This window comes from Aulonocara sp. 'chitande type north' Nkhata Bay, linkage group LG17 (assembly GCF_057382095.1).
Source record: "Aulonocara sp. 'chitande type north' Nkhata Bay isolate Kocher_YH1m ecotype deep benthic linkage group LG17, A_spYH_male_GT1.1, whole genome shotgun sequence".
In the NCBI taxonomy this organism is placed as follows: Eukaryota; Metazoa; Chordata; class Actinopteri; order Cichliformes; family Cichlidae; genus Aulonocara; species Aulonocara sp. 'chitande type north' Nkhata Bay.
The window spans coordinates 3,045,933-3,072,112 of NC_141360.1; the positions used below are offsets into that span (position 1 = coordinate 3,045,933).

Consider the following 26,180-nt stretch of genomic DNA (forward strand, 5'->3'; position numbering starts at 1 on the left):
GGAGTATGCAAGGAGGTGCTTTTGTGCACATTTCTTTATAAAAACAATCAAATGGTTGCTAATGAGGTCAGAATCTGCTATGAGGAGGATAAGAGGGATTTCATCCATCATGAACATGTAAACATGGAGCTTTAAGCTCTAGCCTTTTAAAACGATTACTATGTATGCAAATGTATCACGAGGGTTAGTCAGCACATCGCAGCTGGGGTACAATCAAATGTGATTATGTTTCAACACAAGTTGTTATCCTCCAGAAATCCTGCTCTGCAGCAGCGACACACCAACACAGCAATTCAAAATCACATTCCATCTTCACACCTTAGATGTGAATGTTCTCACAACTCCTGCAGAATATTCTTCCAGAAAGATCTGTACCACAGCAGCAGTCGTGCCCTCGTGTATGGGGTGGATTCATTCGTGAACTCCAATATTAAGAAACTGCCTATTTTAACCCAAGGACATCAGGCAGAATCTATGTTAACACTGGTCAAGAGAAAACACGTCAAAGCAAACACTGTCATCACTTTGACACAAGACCATCGGCTAGACGTTGAAGTCAAATCGGTTGCCATGGATACCCATTCTGGACTGCAGGGACTTGAGGGTCATATTGGGTATATATTCTTACAGACTCTTGTTTCTCTGAAGCAGTGAGGACTAGAATGTGAAGTAAGTTGACTGCTTTTATTCTGTATGCTTACACCAGGAAATGAGAAATATTAGCCAAGGGCTGACTAAGCACTTCTTACTCCAGTATGTATACTAATACATTTCAGCTATACCATAAACACAAAACATGTATCTCATTCAACGTCTGACAAAGATTTTAATGGACCGATCCCAAAAGCCTGCTGATGTGTTGAGCCTATATCCACACAGCAACACACAGATCACACTCTTCAGCGATCACTGCATACACCTAGGCTGATAAGCCTGACACAGAGAGCGTTTCTGCAATAACAACACAGTCATTAGATTCTCTGTACCGCTTGCTCTCTCTTGTGGTAAGAAAGTGAGTTCCACCCTAGAATAATGTAGGAAACACTGACACAGAGATTCAGTTTTTCTTGTATACTATAAGCAAGATTTGCCAGAAAATATTTTTCATTTAAAAATAAAAATCCCACATTGGAACATTTTTCACTCACAGCAATAAAAACAAAGGATCTGTCACAGTTTACAGTCTCAAAATCAAAACTATCAGCCTCCGCTTCTTTGTCCTTCATGCTCTCTGTGATCTTAAGAGGAATCAAACTAAATTTTCTGATACTAAGAACACACACTGAGAACAAGGAAATCTAACAACACTCTAGTAATTTTCTAATCACAGTAAGGTGTCCACAAGAGGGCGCTGTAATACAAGAATAAGGCATGAGCAATGATGTAAGACCAATTTCCTCAAAGCTATAGAACCCCCTCTTTGATTTGTTCCTATTCTGCTGCATGGGAACTTCCATCCCTGAGCCCATCAACAGTCCTGAATGAGATGGTTTCCAGAAAGGAAGCTCAAATCTCGAGTGGAACAGGATGAGCAGGTTTGAAGTTGGGATCTCCTAAAAAGGTCTGCAGTTGGCTGGAGAAAAAAAAAGAGAGAGACTAAGCAAATCCCTGATAGCTATCCTGAGGCTACAAATGGCCATTGCTTCTATGTCTTAAAGTGTCAACATAACACGCAACAGAATAAAAGAAGACAAAGGAAACAGGATTATAAGAGTTAAGAGGCTCAGCGTGTACAGTATGCAGCTCTATTTAGAACTCAACAGCAACTACAATGATTGTAATGGTCAGAGTGTGTGTGTGTGTGTGTGTGTGTGTGTGTGTGTGTGTGTGTGTGTGTGGACCTATAGTGTACAGTATATGAAGTATATGGTGTTTTTCAAGCATGTTGTGTAGCGATTGAGCCGGTGATATTTTAACGCTCCCGTCTGGGACAGCCATTCTGGATATCTAACAAACAATTAATAGTCGTGTGCTTTATCAGAGCAACTGCTGCAGAGGAGCTCAGTTCTGCATTCAGCCTCATTACACAGAGCTGGTTAGTGAAGAAAATGGTCAAATTTGAGGAATCACATGAAAGACATCTTATCATTTCATGCCATGTGATGCTGCCCAGAAACAAACCTCCTCTCTTTGACTTGCTGGTTGATTTTCAAAAAAATTCTTTGCTCCATCTGTTAAACAGGCGCATCAGACGGCAATCACGAGCGCCACCGCACAGTCAAAACCACGACACAATGTTTGCTACTTTGCTAATATTATCACAGGCAATATGTCATGTCAGGAGCACAAAAGTCCTGGTTGTACTGAAGAGCATATTTTATCCCTTAAAGACACGATTTCTAAAAATACTGGAGAGAGAGGAATGCGTCTGATTAGTATAACTTTTCATTTAAAGGAAACAGAGAGCTGATTTTTCCAATTATAAACATGTACTTCCAAACAAATCTGAATAACTTAAACCAAAGACACACAAATGAAAAGGTCTGCTATAAACAGATATGACTAAAAACCTGCTCAATATACTGGTTAGTCAGTAGGAGTTACCATCTTTCCTGTGATGGATCTCTTATTTTTGGAATTAAACTTCTCTTATTGGTTCTTTCCTGCAGTAAAAACACATGTAGGAAAATGATAATATACTTGAACACATACACCAGACTTTAAAATGTACTTATTAGGGTGGTACAGTGACGCAGTGCTTACAGGCACACTAAGATAACTGCTGTTTTTAACTTGGCAGTGGATGTAACATTTGACGTAATCTATTTAAATGAAAATGACTTGATTGGTATAGTTTCAGTTTATATAATGCACACCTTTGAATTCATATATTTCAGTTGTATTTCTCTCAGAACCGTTGCTTAATGTGATTATTGAGGGTAAAGAATCTTCTGTTTGAGTCAGTCTTTAGTTAGTTTCGAGTTTGTAAGTTCGCTTGCTTCTTTTTTCCAGGTGAGCGTGCAGTTCAGCATTTGTTATGATGGCTGTTCTCCCCCTTGGAGACAGCGGGAGTCTCCAAAAATGTTTTTAAGATTAAATAATATACCATGTTCTGACTGAGGGATTTCTGAAAAATTAAAACGTACAGCTCTGTTATCACTTCCAACATAAATGAAGACAGAAAACTAAACAGCAGTGACTTTTGCAGGGTTACTGAAGTTGGGCTAGCTGGTATATAATGATGTGCTACATGACTGGGCTGGGCTGTAGTTACATCGTAAGGGTTTAAAAACTGAGCTTTAAAATGAACTCAGAGAAGATACAAAACATGTTAAAAACACAAAAGCCTTATTAAATGCAGAGTAGTTTTTTTCATATGTAATCAGTTAAAGATTGGATATCCCACCTGCTGTGAATGTTTTAATGCAGAACAGTTGTTATTATTATCACTCGTCACATCCTGTTTATGACAGTTAAAATTAATAAGAGTGCCTCATGTAAACTGTGTGTAGTGTTAAATAGGCCTATACTACTGTACTTTAATGTCGGTCATAAGGGTGGTACTTCAAGAGCCATGTATTTTATGCTACAGGCTACAGGAGATCTAAGACAGAATTTCACTACAGAAATCCCACAAAGACTGGAGGAAGCACTGATTTTAGAAACTGATGTAAAGTTACTGTGGATTCCTGTGATGGCTGAAAAACAAATTTATATAAAAAAAAACATTTAGAAGCACAAAGCAGAACATGTTTGTGCAGGATTAACTGTCTGCCAGTCGTTATCAAATTTCTTGGCATAACACATCTGCTTAGAAAGTACATGTAGCAATGCATCAACAATCTGCTCAGAGTTTAAATTCAGTATTATACAGATATTTACTGCACTAGCATTAAGTACAACAGCAATAATCAGGAAAGTGCTGCATGATGACTCTGAGAGGCTGAATGGGAAAAAAAATCATGACTTGTTCAAATAGGCAGCACAGGTTGCTTTTATTATGATTGAGGACATGTAGTGATGTGAGGGGGTGTGGAGTGGGGGTGGTGTTAGTAATTTACTTTATCCTGTCATTACCATAGCAGCCAAAAAATAAGGAGGAGGTCAAACGTTTGCATAAACAGTGAGCAGCATGAAGGGGTTAGGGTTTGAAAAGTACACGTTTCTGCACTTTTACAACATTTGAACCAACTAAAATATCCTGGCTAATTTTTTAGTGTGAATGTGATCTGAGAGCACGTCATAAAGCACTTTTTGGGAGAATGCGTTACTACTATGACATAACGTACAGTAATGGAGACACGCTAAATCATGACCGAACGCGCTGATCTATAATAACCATGATGGACATGATTTCATTTCAGCTGCGTGCCATAACCCTCTCTCTCTCGCTCACTGTGCACTCAGCTCTCGAACAAGAACAAAGTGCAAACTAATGACAATAATAACAAACCAGTGTTTTGGAAAGCAGATCTTACCGTGGCTGTAGCTGACTCCTGGGCTGAGGGTAGAGGGGCTGGCAAGCTGCTCCCTGTTGGGTGTTTGGAGGCCTACTTCCTTCTCCCTCTCCTTCTCCCTCTCCTTGTCCCGCTCCTTCACCTGGCGCTGGCTCATCCTGCTCGGGGTCTGTGTCAGAAGGACGGTGTCATCACCGCACACTATGGCAGCTACATAAAAGGAGAAGGAAGAAGAGGTGAGAGATGAAAAGGGAAGACATCAGAAGAAAAATCTGACATGTTGCCACCTTTCTTGAAATCAGAGCACATCCACACACAACCCTCTTGTGGAGCATCTGATAGCTGCAGCCTTCTGTTTCATAACCTATTTTGATAACTTACATAATATTTGTTTTCAACATTATCATCATGACGGTTTTCATGAGAGCTGATAACCTGAAGATGTGAGCCTCTCCCCTATTACTCCACCTTGTTTACTGAGCCCTAATGAAGCAGGCAGGCAAGTTATTGCTTAGCAATGGGAGCCCATCTCGGATGAAGTGTGACCAATCCCATTGCATTAAAAAAACAAAACAGGACTCATGCATAAGTATGAAAACACTTCTACCATTTATGGTTCTAAAAATATTTGTAACAAGAAAAAACAACAACTGCTCTGGTCTTACTGGGGTCAGCAGCTAAATGTCTCTTGTTATCCCATCTCTATTTAAATAATGTGTTTACTCATTTATCTTTACACACACCATCTTGCAACAGCAGAAGTTATTGTTTTAGTTAAAATGGTTTCAGTTGCCAGTCTTGGGCAAGATATTAAACACCTAATGGCTCCACAATTCATTCATCAGAGTAGGAAGGTGTGGGAATGTTACACAGAAAGCACCTGGGTGTAGACAAAAGTGCTTTATGGGACATTTTGTATAAAGCTCTTCGAGTTCTCAAGAAGAGTAGAAAAGCACAATATGTGAACCAGTCCATATGGCTCTGTGCTATATTTGAAAGTGGAATTTACATATTAGACAAAGGAAAGAGCAACACAATCACATCGTTTTGCTTTAACATCTGAAGTTAAGGGTGAGCGTTCTTAATATCAGTTTATATACTACATAGAAAAAGTTCATCTTTGCACTCTGTTCAAAAGAATGGACTTTGTTTGCTTTTCCAAATGCAGATACATTTTGTTGTGAAGCCATATATGAAGTGGACAGTGACACACTTTCCCAAAATACATAATTAACTAACCACTAAAACTGACTTTAAATGCTCAATACTTGGGAAAAGCAAGAGCACATGCATTCTTTTCTAATCAATTTCAGCCTAAATATCAGTCCTGGCCAGTTTGCTGACTGGGTACACTGGCCTTAGCCCTTCGTCTGAAAGGTCACTGGCTTACCGGAGGTGGCATGCTGCTCTCTCAACTCTGCGTGTTGCTAGCAGGGCGAAAGGGTGGAGATGAGGGGGAAGGGCAAGACAGTGATAGCAGATAAAAACAGAGGGAAAGACAGAAAATGAAAGGGATTGGAAAATGTGTCAGAGGATTTTGGATAGAGATTAAAGGGGACGAAGGGGTGTCCGCCATGTGTTGTTCACCAGATGTTGGCAGTGGTGGGTTTGCGGGCAGTGGGGTTGGTGTATAGTGGGCAGCATCAGCATCAGCAGCAGCATCAGCAGCAACAGCAGCACAGCAGGTGAAGCCGCAGCCGCACAGGACGACAACAGACAGACAAACACACACACACACACACACACACACACACACACACACACACACACACACACACACACACACACACACACACACACACACACACACACACACACACACACACACACACACCAAAAAACAGAGGAGACAAGAGACAGAAAAAAAACACATTAGTTTAACCAAAATGTGGATGGAAGACAACTTAACATAAATCTGTTGGGTGATGGAGGCAGTGGGAGGGAGACTTGGTGATACACAGCAATGGATAAAGTTACAGCGCACACACAAACATGATGGAGAATAAATGGTCACATTCCCAATGACTACCAATCAGCGGCCCATTAATTACAACAGCTGCTGCCGGAGAATCCCAAAATAATAATTAAGGGCCATCTCAGTGGTTGATCCCACACTGCAACTAATAACTGCTTTGCATTTAAAATGTCACTGAACGGTTGTAGCTCTTTAACATTTCCCAGAGGTCGTGTCTACCAATTAGTCAAACTCAAAAGACACAGTTTTATTGATCATCTGGGTTTCAGTTAGTGTCACATCTGATATTGACTATATACCTCAAGGCAACGTGACAGTGGGAACTGATTTTGATTAATGATGAATGAAACTGGTTTTACAAGATGAGTTTAGAAATCTTCAGCAAACCGAGTGAGTGCACATTCATTTTGAAAACTTAAAAATCAAATGTAAAATTAAAAAAAAACATGATTTTAATAAACCCAACGCTGCTTTGTGCAATGTGATAATGTCCTCATGCTAACCTGCTCTTAGAAATATTATGCACCAGCTTATTCTTACAGATTATAGTTAGCAGCTTCTGTCATTGCTAGGATATGCTAGCTGGCTAGCTATATGACTAAACCACACATCATATAAGGAGGAGACCTGACTCCTGAGCAGAAATCTATAGGAGATGGGGCAAAGAAGACAACTGTCATGTCTAAGCTCCCCAAAGAGCCAAACAACAGCCAAAGAAGCTATGTTAGCAAACATTGCGCATGCATAGTAGAAGTATAGAGCTGTGATCAGATGTTTACATACACTTATCATGAGCATGTTATGGTAATTTGAGCTTTGAGCTGCTCTTTTTCCAGGGTTGAATGATTGATTTAGCACCATACAACTTTAATAAGTGGTGCTGAAGGTTCTTCGATGTCTTTTAAGGGACAAACTCCAAACTCCAAAATTAATTCAAACTTGTGCACCCAATTCTTCAAAGAAATCATTAAAAGCCACAAATTATTTAATTAAGCAGGAACGTCTAAATAAGTGCTGGAGTAGTTTCAAAGGTTCCTGCCAAGTGACAAGAATCACTTTTAAAAGAACTTTGGCCAAATGAAACTTTCGGGATTATTCACTGGTTGCATGACATGTCATCCCTGCAGCATCAGCCTCAGAATAGCACAGGAGAAAAATATTAATGATTTGTGGATGCATCCTCTGGGTACAATAAATATCCATGTAACAGCACAACCACTTTGTTACTCAAGTGTTTTATATTTTCAGTACAGTACACCATTTACTTTGCAGGTAGTTATTAATGTAATGTCTCATAAACAGGAAGTTAATCATTACAATCAACTTAAATATTTCAACCATTGGTTTATATTTCTTATTAAGTCCTATCCGCAGAGCAATAAACATTACAGTGTAATTGGTAAGCAGCTCTGACCACAAACAACAGACACTCACCCACATGACTCCCTCCACCTGTGCACAGCGGAGAGTGGAAGCATTTAACAGCTGACCAAAAGCAACAAACAGGCTCTGATTAGGTTTGCTCACCATGGCCTCTCTTTATCTTAAAAGTAACAGCTCTGCAACAGTAAGGGCGCTGTTTCTGTTCAGTCATGACTCTGACACAGCAAATATCAACACGACTGCAGAAGATTCTTAATTTCACTACCTCCAAGATACCGTCTGGCTCAGGTTTACAGAAACCCATCATATTAGTCCAGGCAGCTGCAGTGAATAGATCTGGTGTCATGGTCACCGCCGGAGTGAAGCAGGATCCTATATAATCTCTAGTCAGACAAAACAACCATAGGCAGCTCAGTGAGAAGGAAGACGGGGAAAACAGGGCCACTGATTGGTTATTGCTCAGATAATCCTACAGATGAAATCAAATTACAAAGTTCTGATTGGTTAGAACCCAGAGACCTACTGGCTGAGAGGGCAGACGATACTGAGAGCTGCTCACAACAATAAGGGATTAGCAAACTGTCACTGAACGCCAGAGATCTATTAACGAGGCTTTGTGAAGAGGCACCAACAGAGTGCTTTCCTAATTTAATCTTGGCTCAGTGTGCTGTCTTACCATTACACTGAGGCCACTCCCACCAAGTTGCAAACAGATGACCCTCAGTCATTGGGGCAAAGAGGTCAGAGGAATTTGTTCCTGGAAGGCTGGTAGTTTTCTCTAAATACAGCACACAGTCTGATCCCAAAATAAACCACTTTTCCTCAAACTGTCTGTTCAATAAACTCACAGCAACTGTCAGCAGCTTCCGTGACTGACAGTCTTTGTGAACCCGGGGTGAATGCTGTTTATAACAACCTCACCTGGTGATTAGTGCTGATTAATTATGCAGATGAGAGTGTGGGTGGTGGTGAAGAGGCTGACAGAGACACAAAGTGAAGGGCCAGCAACAATCTCCAAGTGATACTAATAGAAAACAGAAACTGCGACAGGCAGCCCGAGAAAGAGTTTTAACAATACAGTTGAATAAAAGCGCACTTGCTGGACCACAGCAAGTGGCAAGAGCACATTAGCATTTGAAAAGCTTTTGTCACTATAAATTGATCATCAAAAAAAGGGTGGTGGGAGGTTTGCATGCACTAAGCTGACCTAAAGCATGAATCATTCAAACTCAAACTTTTTGTGACCAGGTTTTAATATTCTATAAATCCTCAAAAATAATGTCTGTTGTCAAGTTGTCTGTGAGATTTGTACAGTCTGCTGTTTTCCCAGCACAAACATTTGTGTGGAGAATGAGAATCAACAGTGTACAACCCACATCCTCACAGCTGAACTTTTAGTGTCATGAATAATCTAACACGTTCATCTTTTTGGGGTTTCTACATGGAAAACAAAGTGAGGTAGAGATGGAGGAGCACTGACTCAAGTTCAGAGAGATAAAGGATGGAGGGGATTTCACCACACATGAGCCCATTCTGAAAACTCGCAGTTTTAAAGCCAGCAGGATTTTTAGCATTTGTCTGTATTTTGCAGTGCACTGCAATTATTTTACAGATAATCCTCTGTAAAATAATATTCTCACAATCATCATAATTAATATTACACTATTACACTGCTCAAAAAACATCCCAAAACTAAAGGGACACGTTAAAACCACATCAGATCTCAATGGCGACGTGCTGAATACTGATTTGGACTGAGTAATGTGAGTAATCTTGAGACTACGGTGAGAAGCAACAAATCCTCCAGCCATGGCACATTCTGATGTGCCTGGAGGAGTTGGACTACCTGTGCTGGAGTCCAGGTATCACCTCATGCTGCCAGTAGTAACACTGATATGATCCAAATGCAAAACTGATGAGGAGGGAAAAATGTCCTCCACCTGTGAAACCGTTAGTGCTTTGGGAGTAATCTCGTTGTTGCTCCTCTAGTGCCCCTGCTGTTCATTTCTTTAACACCACAAAGCAGCTTTTTTTTTTCTACAGTGTATATTAGCAACCTAAAAATCACCTTCAGTGAAGCTATGAGTGACTGTAGTTGCTGAAACACACACACACACACACACGCACACGCACAACTTGTATTAGACTTTGGGAAAGCTAGCAGCTGACAACCATGTTTGGTTTGGAAACTTTTGATACTAAATTCCATTCCCAGTCTCGTACACGTACTGTGCTCTAATGCAGCGACCCCCAACCTTTTTTTTGCACCACGGACCGTGTGTCCGACAATATTTTCACAGACCGGCCTTTAAGGAGTTGCAGATTAATACAAGAAAATAAAACCAATACCGGTATCAAAAAAAGAAGATTTATTCATAACACACGGGAAAAGACCCAGGGAAATGGAGTTAACGATTAAAAAAATAACGCTAAAAAAACGATAAAAACCCTAAATTTCACACCCAAGCCTCAACTCTCGCGGTCCGGTACCAAACGACTCACGGACCTGTACCGATCCGTGGCCCGGGGGTTGGGGACCGCTGCTCTAATGCACATTGGATTTTTGAAGCTCATACAGATATCTACATTTGTATGCCGGATATATATCATACCATATCATATATAGCCAGCAATATTTCCTCAACATAAACTTACATTAATGTAAAAAAATATATAATAAAACAATGCATACTATCCAGCTATTTACAGGAGCTCCAGTAAGAGCTCTCTGATGAGCAAACCAAGCAATGTCTGCTGCACCTCCACTGCAGTGACTCTACTCACAGGCCTGAGGAGGAACGTACTGCATATCCACTGACAACAAGATCTGCAATGAGCCTGTGCTGGTGTATTAATGTATGCATTAACATGTGCATCATAAGATGTCTAAAATCCTTCACTAAAGTAGATGGATCTTAAAAGCATGGACATAGATGTGTACATTTTACTGTCAGTGATATTTCCCATCATTAGAGAGAATAAAAGTTTCGAACCCATCAGCCTTATATTGCAAGAGAAAAATCATCATCATAATATTTTCATGCGGGTAGTGTTTCAGTTTCCACTGACAGGTTAATCAAAACAGATCTCAGATGAGTTGAGCAATCACAATTTTGTGTGCACGATCGCAGACGCACATGTAATACTGTAAGAATCTGAAGAGTTCTCACAGTCTGAAAATAAAGAAAACATTGGCAGCTATTGCTGCAACAGCTTACTGTGTTTGATTAAGGCAGATGCAAATAAAAAGGTAAACTCCCTGTGACAGCTCACCTAGTTTGATCCCACTGTGGTCTGTTCAGACCTGCAGGCTCAAACACAATAGATGTGCAAGTCAAGCCTGTACTTCAACCTCAGCCGCCGACATAACTGGATGACACCAGACAACCTTGTTTGAATTAATGAAGGAAACAAAGACGGGGGCAACGTTCAAGGTGTCCAGCTCCCTTTTAGAGGGGGTGAAAAGCAAGGTGACATTTTACTGTCTGACTCTTTTCAACTCGTTTTCATTTCAAAGCCAGCAGCTTGCTGTGCCGATGACATGACAAACAAGGACACTGCAGCAGATGCTGTGAGAGAAAACTGAAATACATTTTAACCACAGACACAGAGCAAAGCATCTGGGCTTTTTACACTTAGCAAGAAACGATTTTGAGATTATTAGTCTTTAATAAATTAAATCAACTTTCAGATAACAGTAACAGTATGTGGTTAAAGTCTGTATAGCCAAATATCCAACATTTAAGGCCTTGCGTCTGGGGAAGAGGCATAAACTTAGAGACAACCCTAATTTTGTCCATTTCCACATTTATTCAGAACAAACCCAACTCCTACATAAACGGAGGCAGTGCATTAAGAACACTCAGGCTTATCTACACAACGCTGGGAAACAAATGCTCATCCATATTCATACAGCTATAAAAGGTGATGATGTAACTACCTAAACAGATTCCACCCAATCAGAACGCACCAAACCTTCCAAACCTAGACAGGAAACATGGCCCCAAACCCCGTCTCTGCCTGTGAAAGGATGGAGTGCTAATTCAGGATAAAATGCCATGGCATATTACATAATGTTAAAACATGACTCGCAGCAAGTTCTGACCCAGTTTCTTTTTAGCAGCAAGGAGAAAAAAATACCAACAGTTTTTTCCCCTATATCTGAAAGGCACCTTTAGTTACTAGAATCAAAATACAGCCTAAAACTCTTCTATATAATCTATATAATGAAAAAAATCCACAGCCTGTATGTTAGACGCCACAAAGGTGTTTGTCACTGAAGAAAGACACAATTACAGAGGCTAAAAATCTCAATAGGGAGCGACAGAGACAGAGCTGCAGGTTTCCAGGTGCTAGACTGCTGCTGGATGGCTGAGTCATCACTGGCAGCTATTTTTAAAGCTCCACATAGCCACTGTTACTGTATGAAACTTTGTTTATTTTGTATAAAAGCTGATATTTTGAAATGTCACATGCACAACTCATGTCTGTCGATGTGTAGCCTTTATATTGCATTTATGTAATATATATTTATATTGCAAGTGTAACGTGTGGCTCTAAAATCTCTTATGTTCCACTGTGTTGTGATATAGTTGTGATATGAGGCCATGGCAGGGTATTTACATAAACTTGTCCCGTTCATACTATACTTAACAATTCCTCTTTATACAAATATGCTGGTTTAGCTCAATAACACAATCCAGAATTCTATTCCTCTTGATTCAGCTAATATGTTATCAGACAGAGGCTTAGAATTAAACAGCACAGCACTGATTTATAATTGTGTCAGCAGGAATAATATTGTTACGATTTTAAAAGTACTGGAGATTACTAAAACTAAAACATCTCTGAGCGTTTCATAAATTCAATTGCACCATTAACATACATACACATTTTATTCAATTAAGAACGAGCTTAGCAATCGAAACTGTGAGTGTCTCCATTTGAATGTTATGCTTTTGTTTTTTCCAACAGCATTGTGCATGCTATTGCAGTGCACACACGCACACACTCCCACACAGATAGGATTTCTCTAACCCCGATAGCAGGACCGAGCAGAGACTGTCCTTCTAGCTCCTTTTTGCTGTCCACTGCTCTCCACTCACCAGCTGCCTCATATCCTCAAACCCAAACAGTAAAGCTGTGGGCTGTAAAAGCAAAACAACAAGCTGAAAGACATCAAAACAACTGATTACTAAATAATTACTAAGCACGCCAAACCTGAAGAGCTGCAAACAAAACTCATTATTTAATTTTCAGGAAAACCACTGCATGCTTAAGACATGAAGTGAAGAAAAACCTTTCATATTAGCCATCACAGCTAATATGGAACAGCAGCTGTTGTGACTCTGGCTTAATCACTACTGTTAGATTAGAAGCTTTGCCAGCTGTGTATCAAACTAATGGTCGCGTTCACACTTATACTACCCATAGTGTATATCAGCAAAGGAGTTTCGAAATGCATGTGCTAATGTGCTTTCAGCAATTCAAATAGTTTACTAACTGAAGAGTTCCTCATAAAAAACACCTCACCCTCTTTTCCCAGAACTGTGCTGTCTATAAAAACCCTCCCTCAGCCAATAAACTGCAAATAAAACTCATCATTTATTATCAGGAAAACCACTGTATGGTTATCACATTTCTTATTTGTAGACTCTGCAACTGAACAAAACTAAACAGTCTGGGAACCCAGTGGTTCTTAGTTCACTGGTTAGTTTCTTTAGCCAGTAAGAACCAAGTCTTAAAATGATTCGATTTTTATTCCAATGTAACAGCACTTTGTGTCACCTGTGGTTGTTTTAATGTGCTTTATAAGTAAAGATGGATGGATGCAGTATATCAGCAGAGCGAACAGTTCAAATTTTGTTGCAATGTGCCAGTCATCATAGATAAACTTTACCAATAAAATGCTAAGTCATCACCAGACAATAGGCAGTGGTTTCAAAATTTCTGCTCTCCACACAGACAGCATGCAAACCAGTTTTTACATAATGACATTAAGATATGCATTTTTAAAAGATTAACCTCATACAAGCTGGTTCATGCCAAGTCCTATCCATCATAGACTGCTGTATGAAAGAATGTAAATTCAATTAAAACCTAATTCCTGACGTGATAAGCACTAACTGAAACCTCCTGACGTTCAAACACAGAGGACAGCAGGAACAGCACTGGAGCCATTTAGACTTCAGGTTCTGGGAAAGTAGAAAAACACTCCAACTGTATTTTGCTTAACAAATGACCAATTTGTTGATTAGCAAATTATATTTTTTTAATGAATTAATTAACTGCTCTAAAGTAAAACTCCCTGAAGGGAACAACCTAACAGGTTCAGGGGTTTTCTAGTAGACGTCCTGATGGACGGTAGAAAGAGTCCTGTTACATTAAACATCAAAGCAACACAGAAGCACTTATTCTAATAACAGGTTTGTTTTGTCTCATAAAATGATTTCAAAAGTGACTTTTTTTTCAGAATGCAAAGCCAATTTCACTGGATAGTTACAAAGTTAGAAAGTGCGTTCATTAGATCTGCTTACACTTAGTTTGCTCCTCGTTTACAATAAAGAGGTTTCTGGGCTGCCTCAAGTGATTGATGGAAGAAATATCTGCATAAAGAGGAGCAGTACAATAAAATGTTACATCATAACAGAGTACTTCACATCTCATTTGTGCAATACACTGTTTAATCATGTAAAATATTCTAAGCTGCAATCTAATGAAACTCAAATATCCCTTCTGCAGCAGTCTTAGTGTGAAACCACTGCAGGCCAGCACGCAGTCCTGTCAGAGTATCTTCAAAGTCTGGCACATCCGTCAGAAAGTCCCTGGCTAAAGGCCGACTTCAGAGGTAGAGAGCTGCAGTATGGGATGGTGCTCATGGGTGCTGACCAAAGGGTGGCTTATTTACAACTGGAGTGGAACTACAGCAGGCATCACAAATGAAACGTCTAATGGTATGGGCTCACAGAGATCTGTATGCACTGGCCAAGATACTGCCAAAGTAAGGCAAGAGCCAAGCCCATAACCTGAATTTACAGGGTGAGCCAAGGTATTTATTTCAGTAAAGAGGGAGCAACCATCATGCAAGTCTGTTAAAAAGTGAATGGCAAATGTTTTATTGTTTCATCTGTGTCAATTCCACAGAATAACCAAAAGCAATCGGGCAGAATGAATGATGACCGTGCAGAATTTCCTTCCTGGTCAATGATGTAATTGGAACATCGCTGCTAAAACTAGTCCGGTTTTGTTTACTGCACTTGATTTCCACATGCTCAAACACAGGTGTATAATCCTTCTGTTTAATGTTTTGGGAGAGCTGTAGGTGTTAGGCTTACATACTAGAAAGAAAGGTGTGGACAAAATGATGAACACTGCGTGCTGGGATACAGTACCAATGCAGTTTGAAACCTGTTTAAGTCGGTAGCTTTTCAACCCTGTGATAGGGAGCAGGTGTGGAGACCCACAGGGCTGCCTGACAGTGAGGCTGCTCCTGTTAATTACCCTGCTGAAACCAAGCCGTGTCATTATGCCGTCTTTAAGTACATCTCTGTGCCCTGGAAATTCTGATATAGCTCAGAATGAAATACATGCTCCTCTAATGCCTTGCCTGATGCTAATCATGTAGTGGAGCCAAGCTTTCAGACAGATGTAACAGAAGCTGCTTAGAATGGCTGTTGTTAAAGTCTGAAACTGTGGACTACAGCAGACGGTGTGTAAAAGAGACCCAAAAAACAAAACTGGGGATAAAAGTTCTTTGCATTTGGCACTTTGAGGAATGTAAATATTAAGCACAATACTGCTATACAGTGGGGCAAAAAAGTATTTAGTCAGCCACCGATTGTGCAAGTTCCCCCACTTAAAATGATGACAGAGGTCAGTAATTTGCACCAGAGGTACACTTCAACTGTGAGAGACAGAATGTGAAAAAAAAATCCATGAATCCACATGGTAGGATTTGTAAAGAATTTATTCGTAAATTAGGGTGGAAAATAAGTATTTGGTCACCTCAAACAAGGAAAATCTCTGGCTCTCACAGACCTGTAACGTCTTCTGTAAGAAGCTTTTCTGTCCCCCACTCGTTACCTGTATGAATGGCACCTGTTTGAACTCATCATCTGTATAAAAGACACCTGTCCACAGCCTCAAACAGTCAGACTCCAAACTCCGCCATGGCCAAGACCAAAGAGCTTTCGAAGGACACCAGGAAAAGTATTGTAGACCTGCACCAGACTGGGAAGAGTGAATCTACAATAGGCAAGCAGCTTGGTGTGAAAAAATCAACTGTGGGAGCAATCATCAGAAAATGGAAGACATACAAGACCACTGATAATCTCCCACGATCTGGGGCTCCACGCAAGATCTCATCCCGTGGGGTCAAAATGATCATGAGAACGGTGAGCAAAGATCCCAGAACCACACGGGGGGACCTGGTGAATGACCTGCAGAGAGCTGGGACCAAAGTAACAAAGGTCACCATCAGTAACACACTACAACGGCAGGGAATCAAATCCCGCAGTGCCAGACGTGTTCCGCTGCTGAAGCCAGTGCATGTCCAGGCCCGTCTGAAGTTTGCCAGAGAGCACATGGATGATACAGCAGAGGATTGGGAGAATGTCATGTGGTCAGATGAAACCAAAGTAGAACTTTTTGGTATAAACTCAACTCGTCGTGTTTGGAGGAAGAAGAATACTGAGTTGCATCCCAAGAACACCATACCTACTGTGAAGCATGGGGGTGGAAACATCATGCTATGGGGCTGTTTTTCTGCCAAGGGGACAGGACGACTGATCCGTGTTAAGGACAGAATGAATGGGGCCATGTATCGTGAGATTTTGAGCCAAAACCTCCTTCCATCAGTGAGAACTTTGAAGATGAAACGAGGCTGGGTCTTCCAACATGACAATGATCCAAAACACACCGCCCGGGCAACAAAGGAGTGGCTCCGTAAGAAGCATTTGAAAGTCCTGGAGTGGCCTAGCCAGTCTCCAGACCTCAACCCCATAGAAAATCTGTGGCGGGAGTTGAAAGTCCGTGTTGCTCGGCGACAGCCCCAAAACATCACTGCTCTCGAGAAGATCTGCATGGAGGAATGGGCCAAAATACCAGCTACTGTGTGTGCAAACCTGGTAAAGACCTATAGTAAACGTTTGACCTCTGTTATTGCCAACAAAGGTTATGTTACAAAGTATTGAGTTGTATTTTTGTTATTGACCAAATACTTATTTTCCACCCTGATTTACGAATAAATTCTTTACAAATCCTACCATGTGGATTCATGGATTTTTTTTCACATTCTGTCTCTCACAGTTGAAGTGTACCTCTGGTGCAAATTACTGACCTCTGTCATCATTTTAGGTGGGGGAACTTGCACAATCGGTGGCTGACTAAATACTTTTTTGCCCCACTGTAGATACAGTGAGGAACACTGGAACTCACGTTTTGATTTTCTATTGATGCTACTGAAAGTATTCAAATTAGCTACTAGCAGTTCCTCTTTGCAATGGCTCCACGAATATAGAGAGAACCACTGCAGGAAGTTCAATTTTGAGACTTGAGTTATTCTGATTCTAAAAACATCATTAAGTCCGTGTCTTAAGATGTGACTGTGTTATGATTCAGAATGAGTCTGACTTTTGACTCAGTCTTCCCCTCGCCTCAAAATCTTTCCGTCCACTTACAAGCTACAGTTACTGCCTCATATTATATGAACTCAGTGATGTAAAATAACAATTGTACGCCAAACAAATGCTTGGATCAGTGCAAACCTGACAGCTTTACGTAGTTTAAGTAGTGACAGTGTTGCAGAACGAGTCTCTTAAATGTTTGCCATTTTTAGTATTTTCTCAATATTCCATTTAAAACACTTAAATTGATACTTAGCAGGCAATGGCTTTAAATATTACTTGATAGACAGTAATTTCCAGATGGGCAGAAAACAACAACTGGCTGATCAACATAGCTTTAAGTGCTGCTTCACTCTAAATGTTGTTTATGATAAAGCAGAGTTTACAGTGTAGACTGCTGAATATATTCAGCACACCACTGGATTTTCAACATTTTTTTAGGGTCAAAATTCGATTTCCACACAAAATAGCATGCCTTGGAAGATGCTCAATTGCAATTAAATGTAAGCTTTAACTTCTACTCGAGATAAACTGAAGTAGTGTGTGACACAATGGAAATTGGAAGCAATGCAGGGTCAGACAGGAAATCCATACAGAGATAATTCTAAGCAGAAACACTGGAGCAAACAGGAAGAATCCCAGTGCGTTTCTGTTCATCATCCTGTCTCTCCATTCCTAACTCTAAGTCTGATAACAACCCCTTGTAGGTGTCGCAGAAGTAAGTAGATTAAAAAAAATATCGGTTTTACAATATAAAGGAGTTTATACAATCATGTTGGGAGATGGGGGAGAAATGTGAAACCTGATACAGGTGATCAACAGCATTTCATGAAATTGTAGCATTTCATCACGCAAGTCTTTAAAACTGGGAAAGTGGGGGTGACTGGGTGGATTTCACACAGAATGGAATCTCAGTTTTATCAAGCCCAGAGCAGCAGGGAGGTGAAAGGGAGTTCTTATGATAGACCGACATAACCAGCACCAATTGATTAGTTAAGTCCTGTCATGGAACACCTAGTTCTTCACTACCTCAGCATCTTAAAAATCAGTTGTTCCAGACACAGGGTAAATTATTGAAGTTATTAAAAAAAACAGCACATCACAAACCTGAAGGAGGGTGAGGCGGACATAACTTCATAGGCCTGTTGAAAGTTGACTTAGGTAAACTGCATTTCTGAAATTGACCCAGTTCCCCTTCATCACAACAAACGTCCAGCACATTTCTACTAGCAACCACTAACACTACCTGCTTCTTTGTAAAATGAAAACGCCCCAGGACAAAAAAGTAAATACAGTTTGGTAAAGCGCCTTACAATGTGAACAATGTAAATATCAATATTTATGTTACTGTATCAGGCACCATGGAGCCCAACTGGCATTAGCCATATAATACTAGAATTAGCAGCTCCACCAGTAGCGTCCTGTGTTTTTCACAGACGAGAGCAACATCATTCGGCATGACCAGTTTGGTGGTACGTCAGTGATTGTCTGGGGAAGCATATCCATGGAGGGACAGCACCCTGACTGCAGCTATCGGGATGAAATCTTGAACGCACTGTCACACAATACACTGGGCAGTGTGTTCTGAGTTACTCCTGGACAATGCCTGACCTCATGTGGCTAGAGTTCCTGGCAGTTCCTGGAGAATGATGGAATTGATACTACTGACTGGCCCCCATTAATGCCTGACCTAAATCCAACAGAACACCGGGACGTTATGTTTCAGTCCATCTGATGCTGCAAGGCTGCACCTCAGACTAGGGCTGTTCGATATAACGATATATATCGGATGACGATATAAAAACATCTATCGTTTCATTTTACGCTATCGTTTGTTTCGTGGTGTCGCAAAATAAACTGTTTACGGCGATATTTTTTCATGGTTTTGATGGACACTGTAGTGGCTATATTAATTAGTTAAAGTTCTCTCTTTCTCTTATATTTAATATAACCACACTACAGATGGACAAGCGCCTGTTTTTATGCGTTGTCGTTAGCAACAACGACGGTAAAACCATCGCGTGTCCGCTTGTTTATGTTCCACATAAACCTTTCACAATAAAGCTCAAGATCCTGTTGAGACTTTTCAAAATAAACTGAATCATGTGAAAGAGCAGATTATTTACGGATGAGAAGTAAAAAAGAGCCGCCAGGTGCTAAAAAATAAACCTTAGACTCAAACGTTAGAACAGGCTTTTCCCCGCAGCACGCCGTGTAATAAATACTCACAAAGAAAACGGCGCCGTTACAACTTATGTCTAAAAATGTATCGTTTCATGCATCGGCTAAAACACTCGACTCCAGGTACACGTCCAGCTGGAAACACTTCACGCAAGTCGAGCTGCCCGAGATTCACAGGTTTTACAGAAAATGTAACATTGTTGTGATTTATATCGTTATCGGACGATAGATGTCTTATATCGGGATATGAGATTTTGGTCAAATCGCACAGCCCTACCTCAGACTGTTCAGGAGTTCAGCCCTGGTCCAGATCTGGAAGGAGATCCCACCAGACACCATCCATCGACTCATTAGGAGCATCCCCAAATTTTGTCAGGCATGCATACAAGCACGTGGGAGCCATACAAACTAGTGAGTACTATTTGTTGTTGTGGCCCACTGAATTTTCATTCCCATCAAACGATGTGGCATCCTTTAGTTCCTCAAACATTACACTGTCCCATTGAGAATGGGGGGAAAAAAATCAGCGTTTTCCAAGAGTTTCTTTAATTTTTTTGATCAGTGTATTTATCTGATAACGCTAGAATTTGAGTGATTTTGGAATTGGAAAGTCACTTAAGACCTCTGTGTAATACTCGCTAAATGCGCGTTCACAATTCATTCTTTATCCTGTTTCTTTATTCTAAGATCTGGCTCCAGACGCCAGCAGCTGTTCAGAATGAACAAGCTCAGGGCTTGGCCAGTACTGTCAATCTGATTACACTCACTCCAGTCCTAGCTGCCTGCAGCCCTTGGATAGCTCCAAGACTCCCGCAGGGTTTCTTTTGCAGGAGGGGAATATAATTAAACAGAAACACAATCATTCCTGGAAAACACTGCTGTTACATAACTCTAGTGCACCAATACATAATTGGGTAATTTGCCTTTAAATGAGACACACACATGGTCAGACAATTAAGAATCTGGTCTGCCGTTTCTGCTGTTAATTGATCTGACTTAAAGAAAAAAATGCTTCATTGTGATCTCATTGTAGGCCTCATTAGGGTTTTAATTGGACTTGAGAGGGTTGCATTAAGGAGCTATTATGCTGTTATAATGTAGTTGTATTCCTGCCTGTGGCTTGCTTGCAAGCAACTAGAGTCAGCCCCCCTCCCATCATTAGGCTTGAGTGGATACATGCTTCAGCTGCAGCAGCCTTCCTTATTCTTACACTTGAGAAGAAATCTGTGAAGACACATACTGAGCCATCTAACTCTTCATTACAGCTCCAACAGAAGCAATACAATCTGAGTTGGCTGTACCCACAGCCCTTGAGCAAAGCACGCAGTGAGAGTTGGCCTTCATTCAGTGACAACACACTAAGTAAACAAACAGAGTGGAAACAACAAGGCAGGCTCTGTGTTTTTGTGTGAAACCTTATCACAAACAGTTACATGTAGAGCTTCAAATTACTTACTCTTACTGCAGCAGTAGTTCAAAGAAACAAAGCATCTTCTAGATCAAAGCTCTTCTAAAGCGACACTGTGATCAACTGTAACTGCAACCAACCCAGCAGACACACATGCAGTGTTAAGGTTCACTTACAGAAACAAAGGAAATGCGTACCATGTGTCAGTCAGCAGAGGGATGTGAGCTTGTCGCTGCTACCACGTCTTGATCGGACTAAACCTGGTACAACAAGCCACTGAGCACAGCCCGTCTCTGTCTCCCACACACACACACACACAAACCAAACACTAAAGGGAGGAGACAAGGCAGCACCGAGAACAAGCATGCAAGAGAATTTAAGCCTCTCTATGATGAACGCCGTTTCCTCTCTTGGCCAGTCCTTTTCTTCCTCTTCTCATCACTCACAGCCTTCAGTAAAATTCTTATTGTCCCACTCAAGCATTACATCGCAGGCATTTATTTACTGTGTCATGAGTGCTTTTATCTATCCTCAAAAGCACTCATGACTGTCTCTCTTGATATCTCACCTTCCATCTTCACAAAAAAACATGAAACAATGTTTTTACTCTCCGTTTTACAACAACGCAAACATGTTTTTCAGCCCAACATCATCTGACTGACACGCAAAGCAGCAAAGCACCCGCACAACTGCAAAAACAAGGAAGTAGGCTGTCTTCTGTTTATAAAGGACTGAACTGGCAGCCACAATTAAAACGTAGTGCGCTGAAGCAGTTATTGCAGAAAGGCATGCATCCCCTCGAGCGTGGCTACTGTAACCACACGGCTCTTCTGCACCAATAAACCAAAGTGCCGATTTCCGAAGCCATCGTGGAAAATAACCCCAAAGGAGGACGCACACGCGCACGCATGCACGCACGCGCACACTCCAGTTTCAGTCTGATTGCTGTGGCATCTTCAGTAAGCGCAAATAATCTGCAAAACAAGACTCAGCCAAACAGCTTCCACGCCAGTCTCATCAGCAAACGCATTTAGACTTGTCCAGTGTCTCATGAGGTCTGCAGCGTTTACTTTATAAATACTTCGACATCTTTGCAAGTAGCCTAGAAGAAGGTTTCAAAGGTTGAGCGATGGGGGGGGGGGGGGGGGGGGGGGGGGCAAGTACAGTCAGCAGTAGCTGCTGAACAGAGCCTGTTGTGGTTCTCATCTAATCTGTTGCTAGCTAGCATGTAAACCTTACTGGTGACAGGACAATATAACATGGGAAAAAACAAACTTAATGTGGGTGGAAACTTAGATGTGCCAACAGTTTTTCCCCACCCTCTTCTCTTTGGCAAGTCACAGTGCTCACAGGCACAATGTATCTGTTACATATAATATAATACATACTGTATAATATGCTGAATAAACCTAATTTCTGTTTACTTAAATATATTAAAAATAACATAAAATTGAATTACTTTTGATTATCTTGAATTTATTATTAATTATTTACAAATTAAGTTAACAGGACTTCAGAGTACTTGTGTTACAACCCCAGGTACTACTACTTTACAGTCCACCCCCCCCCCTCTAAAAACGTTTATAACTTTCTATTTTAACAGTTCAAACACCAAATATATCTTAAACGATCATCCTAATGAAAATAATTATCAAACATTTTAGCTCTATGAAAATTAAAAAAAAAAAAAAAAAATCAGCAAATAGGCGAATTATCCGAGCTATGTTCCACAGAAAAATCCAGGAATAGGTGAATTCACGAATACTGAACCGCAAATCGATGGAGGTCGCTGTACAATTAAAGAAAAAAGAAAAAAGATGGCTTCTTCCTTTTTCTGTACTCTCTGTACCTCTACAAACTTAATGCATGGATGCTACATACACATGTTAACACAGTGTGCAGAGCATCATTCTTGTGCTTTTAGAATAAAAGACAGCGTTGCTTACTAGTGTTAAGATAGTATCAATAACTACCAGCCTGTCAGGACCCAACTCTCAAAGACTGGTTGGATCGGTGGTTGAAATTCTCCCCATTCCTCCACATACCTCTCTGAGGGAAGATAAGTGAGTCTGTGTCTAAGCATTTCTGAATTAACACCAGCCCAATACGGTGATCGGTCACCTACGTGGAACTGAAAAGCAACCAAGGACTGAACTTTTTCTTCACATTTGATACAGCACTATTTAGGGCACATTCTATGTGAAAGACCAGATGCCACACTGTGAATGTCTTCCAGGAGAGAGAGACGTGCAACTTATTAACCCAAAGATGTGAGGAACTGAAAAAGACTAAATTAGAGTAAGAATACATCTGCTCCGAAATCTGGAAATAACCTTTCAAAGAAAAGTGGTGCACATGAATAAAAAAAAATTTAAAAAAAAGCTCTGTCATAACAGAGGTAGCTGATTGTATATGTTGGTAGTCTTAAGGAGGCAGTCAGCATGTAGCCTGCTGGGAGAGATGACTGTGATTCATAAGTCAGGGTTCAAAGTTATTTTCAGCTTCACAAAAAACGCCTGTTTCTCTCACTTTGCAGTTCAAATAGTGGAAGCAACCAGAGTCTTACGCAAAGAGCATGAACAAAGTCAACCAGCTCTATCGAACACACTCAGACACGTAAAACTCATTTGCAGCACTGGCCATTAAAATTAGACCAAAAAGTTCATCTGCAGACAGCGTTTTCTCAAAGAAGAAACAAAGCACTCTTTATACTAGAGACACGAGCTGCACTGTTAACCCATTAATATCATTTAAGAAATCTGGTTTTACAGGGTTTTTTTACTCTTTTTTTTTTTCTTAAGAAATGTTCAGAGATCGTTTTTAAAAGAAGCAGAGCTTTCTAATGACAATTTTAAAAACTTTTTTTAAAAACTCACACACATTAGTTTTATGGGTAAAGACACGATTGTTAGCGGTTTGAATGTAAATCAGGTTTCCCCATTGGTGATGACTCTATATGTGGCACTTGTAGAAATCAAACATTTCAATGTTTCTCTTAGCGAAACTTCTTTATGGAGCCTTTAATGTAAATAGTAGTGACAATTCAAATATTAAATGTTTGGGTTTTTCCCACAGTGAAACTGTGAAGTTAGCTTTACTGTTTCAGTCTACTCCTTAACATGAAATGCAAGCAAGCCTGTAATTATTACTTGTTTTTGTTTGTTTTTTTTGTTTTTGTTTTTTTGTTGTTGTTTTTTTTTGGGGGGGGGGGGGGGGGGGGAATTTTCTGTAACCTGTCAGAACACTACATTACTTCATGCTAACAAAGCTACTTCTTACCTGACAGTTTGCATCAAAAATAGAAAACGTTTGAACAGGATTAAGGAGTAATAGTAGCTCCAAAACTACATGCAGTCTGTGGTATATGTTCAGCGGTGTTATCAAAATTCAGATCTTAGACAAACACAGACACAAACCACTCGCTAAAGAACTCAGGAAATGACTATATAGGAAATAACAGCCCTCAGTACAACTTACTACTTACTGCTAAACTCTGCTGAAAAGCTCTGTTTGTCAGCAAACTGCGTAAGAAGGCCTGACATAGTGAAAAATACTCAACTCAGTATAAAAACAGACTGGTTAATGCTTCACATAAAACTATGCGAAAAAAATGTCTTCAAACACCGATATGACACACGAGAAACTGAAAAAAAGGGTATAATTCTTAGAGTGAATTGTTAAATGTTGTCATTTTATGCTTGCCAACTCTGATGAAAGGAATTCCACTGTCCTTCCCCCCAGATTCTCGAGGTTCTGGGTGGGGGGGGCTGTAATGTTTTATTGCAGATGCATCCTATCTGGAAGATCTGCTTCTTGTGATGTTGCTCCTGCTTTTATGACCCTTTGGTCAGCAGGAGGTAACACACACACATTCTTACACACACACACAAGCACACACACATTCTCACATAACACACACACACACACACATTCGTACAGAAGTTCACACATATACATACAATGCCTCGTCTTAGAACCATGCGGCCGTTGCTTTGCTGTGATGTGTTTTGTGTGAACTGTCTCTCAATAAAAGGCAGTGAGAGAAGGCCGCCGTCGGGGTCATTTTCGTGGTGGACACAGACGAGGCCTCCCTTGCGCAAGTAATCGATCGATCGACTGTCTTGTTTTCTTCATGATGAATAAGTCACTAGCATTAGCGGGGCTTGTGGAAACACAGACCCAAAAATAATGTATTCATTTAACTCTAATGAACTCTGTGAATCTACTGCTAACAAATTTTAAGCCCAAGCATTGATTCAGCATCTAGAATACTCAATAGGGAGATATTTTTTCTTTGCATGGGTCGTCTACCAATGGGAAGGTCGGCAGATCGATCAACGGCCCTTATACGATTTGCCCTGATGCATCCATTGGAGTGTGAGTGTGTGTGAATGTTAGATAAAAGTGCTTATGTATATATATAAATATATATGCACTTTGAGTGCTCAGAATTGAGTAGAAGGCTGCTATACCAGTAGCAGACCACTTATTTATAAGTAACCTTCAGTTCCTCTGATTGTTTTTCCACTTCACTTGTTCTTTGTCTGTTGAAAACAAAGGCTATAATTTGCACTTCAGTGGTCATAACAACAACGATCTGTAAAAGTGCCATGTATCATATGTGACACTACACAGGACTCCGAGGACAGCTGCCACTCTTCTAGCATCATAACTACAGCTCATGAGCAGACAATCAAGTTGAGGAAGTCGATACTCCAACAGTGGTGTTCACCTGTTTGTCAATGTGCACACCAGCAAAGAGGAAGGGAAGCTTTATCAGTTTAGAAATCAGCTACAGCTGCCACATCATCTTTTCAAAGTTACTGTTTTTTTCTAGCTTTCAGTTTCAGTTTCTGAGGTCAACGCTGTGAAAGATGAGCTCGCTTTTCCTGTTTACTTTAACCAGTTTGTTTTAGTGGTGACAATGTGTTTAATCAGCCCACGCTGTCACCTCTGCTCTGTCAACACCACCCTCATCTACACAGTGATGCTTACAAAGTAAGGCAGCCTCAGTTCCTCACTCCCCAAGAGGAGCCTGAAGCCAATTTTCACCTCTGGTTCCTTGAAGCCTCCTGTTGCTTCTTCCTCCTGTGACATTATGTGGCATTTTGGATTTCGGTACAAAGAGTCTCTATAAGCTCTGCTAGTTGAAATCTTTTCATCAGAGCCGCTCTGTTTATTTTGCCGATACCTGGGGCAAAATAAATATTCCT

The 26,180-nt window shown here is 40.6% G+C and overlaps 2 protein-coding genes across 6 annotated transcripts in view; one reads left to right on the forward strand and one right to left on the reverse strand.

Annotated features, from left to right (window-relative positions):
• Positions 1-26,180, forward strand: part of LOC147309449 (serine/threonine-protein kinase pim-2-like) — a 581,324-nt gene that overhangs the window by 318,430 nt on the left and 236,714 nt on the right. The window lies entirely within an intron of this gene.
• The window catches only part of osbpl8 (oxysterol binding protein-like 8), a 97,781-nt gene that overhangs the window by 32,488 nt on the left and 39,113 nt on the right, over positions 1-26,180 (reverse strand). For 2 of the 5 annotated variants that reach the window (XM_086269983.1, XM_086269981.1), the window contains exons 1-4: positions 8,021-8,116; positions 7,807-7,857; positions 5,788-5,824; positions 4,419-4,607 (exon numbers count right to left, since the gene is read on the reverse strand). In XM_086269983.1, the coding sequence (XP_086126109.1) occupies positions 4,419-4,607; positions 5,788-5,824; positions 7,807-7,857; positions 8,021-8,101 (358 nt within the window). In that variant the 5' untranslated portion in view covers positions 8,102-8,116. Of the gene's footprint in view, positions 1-4,418; positions 4,608-5,787; positions 5,825-7,806; positions 7,858-8,020; positions 8,134-26,180 lie in introns of those variants that run through there. The other 3 variants (XM_086269982.1, XM_086269984.1, XM_086269987.1) reach the window with 3 other exon arrangements.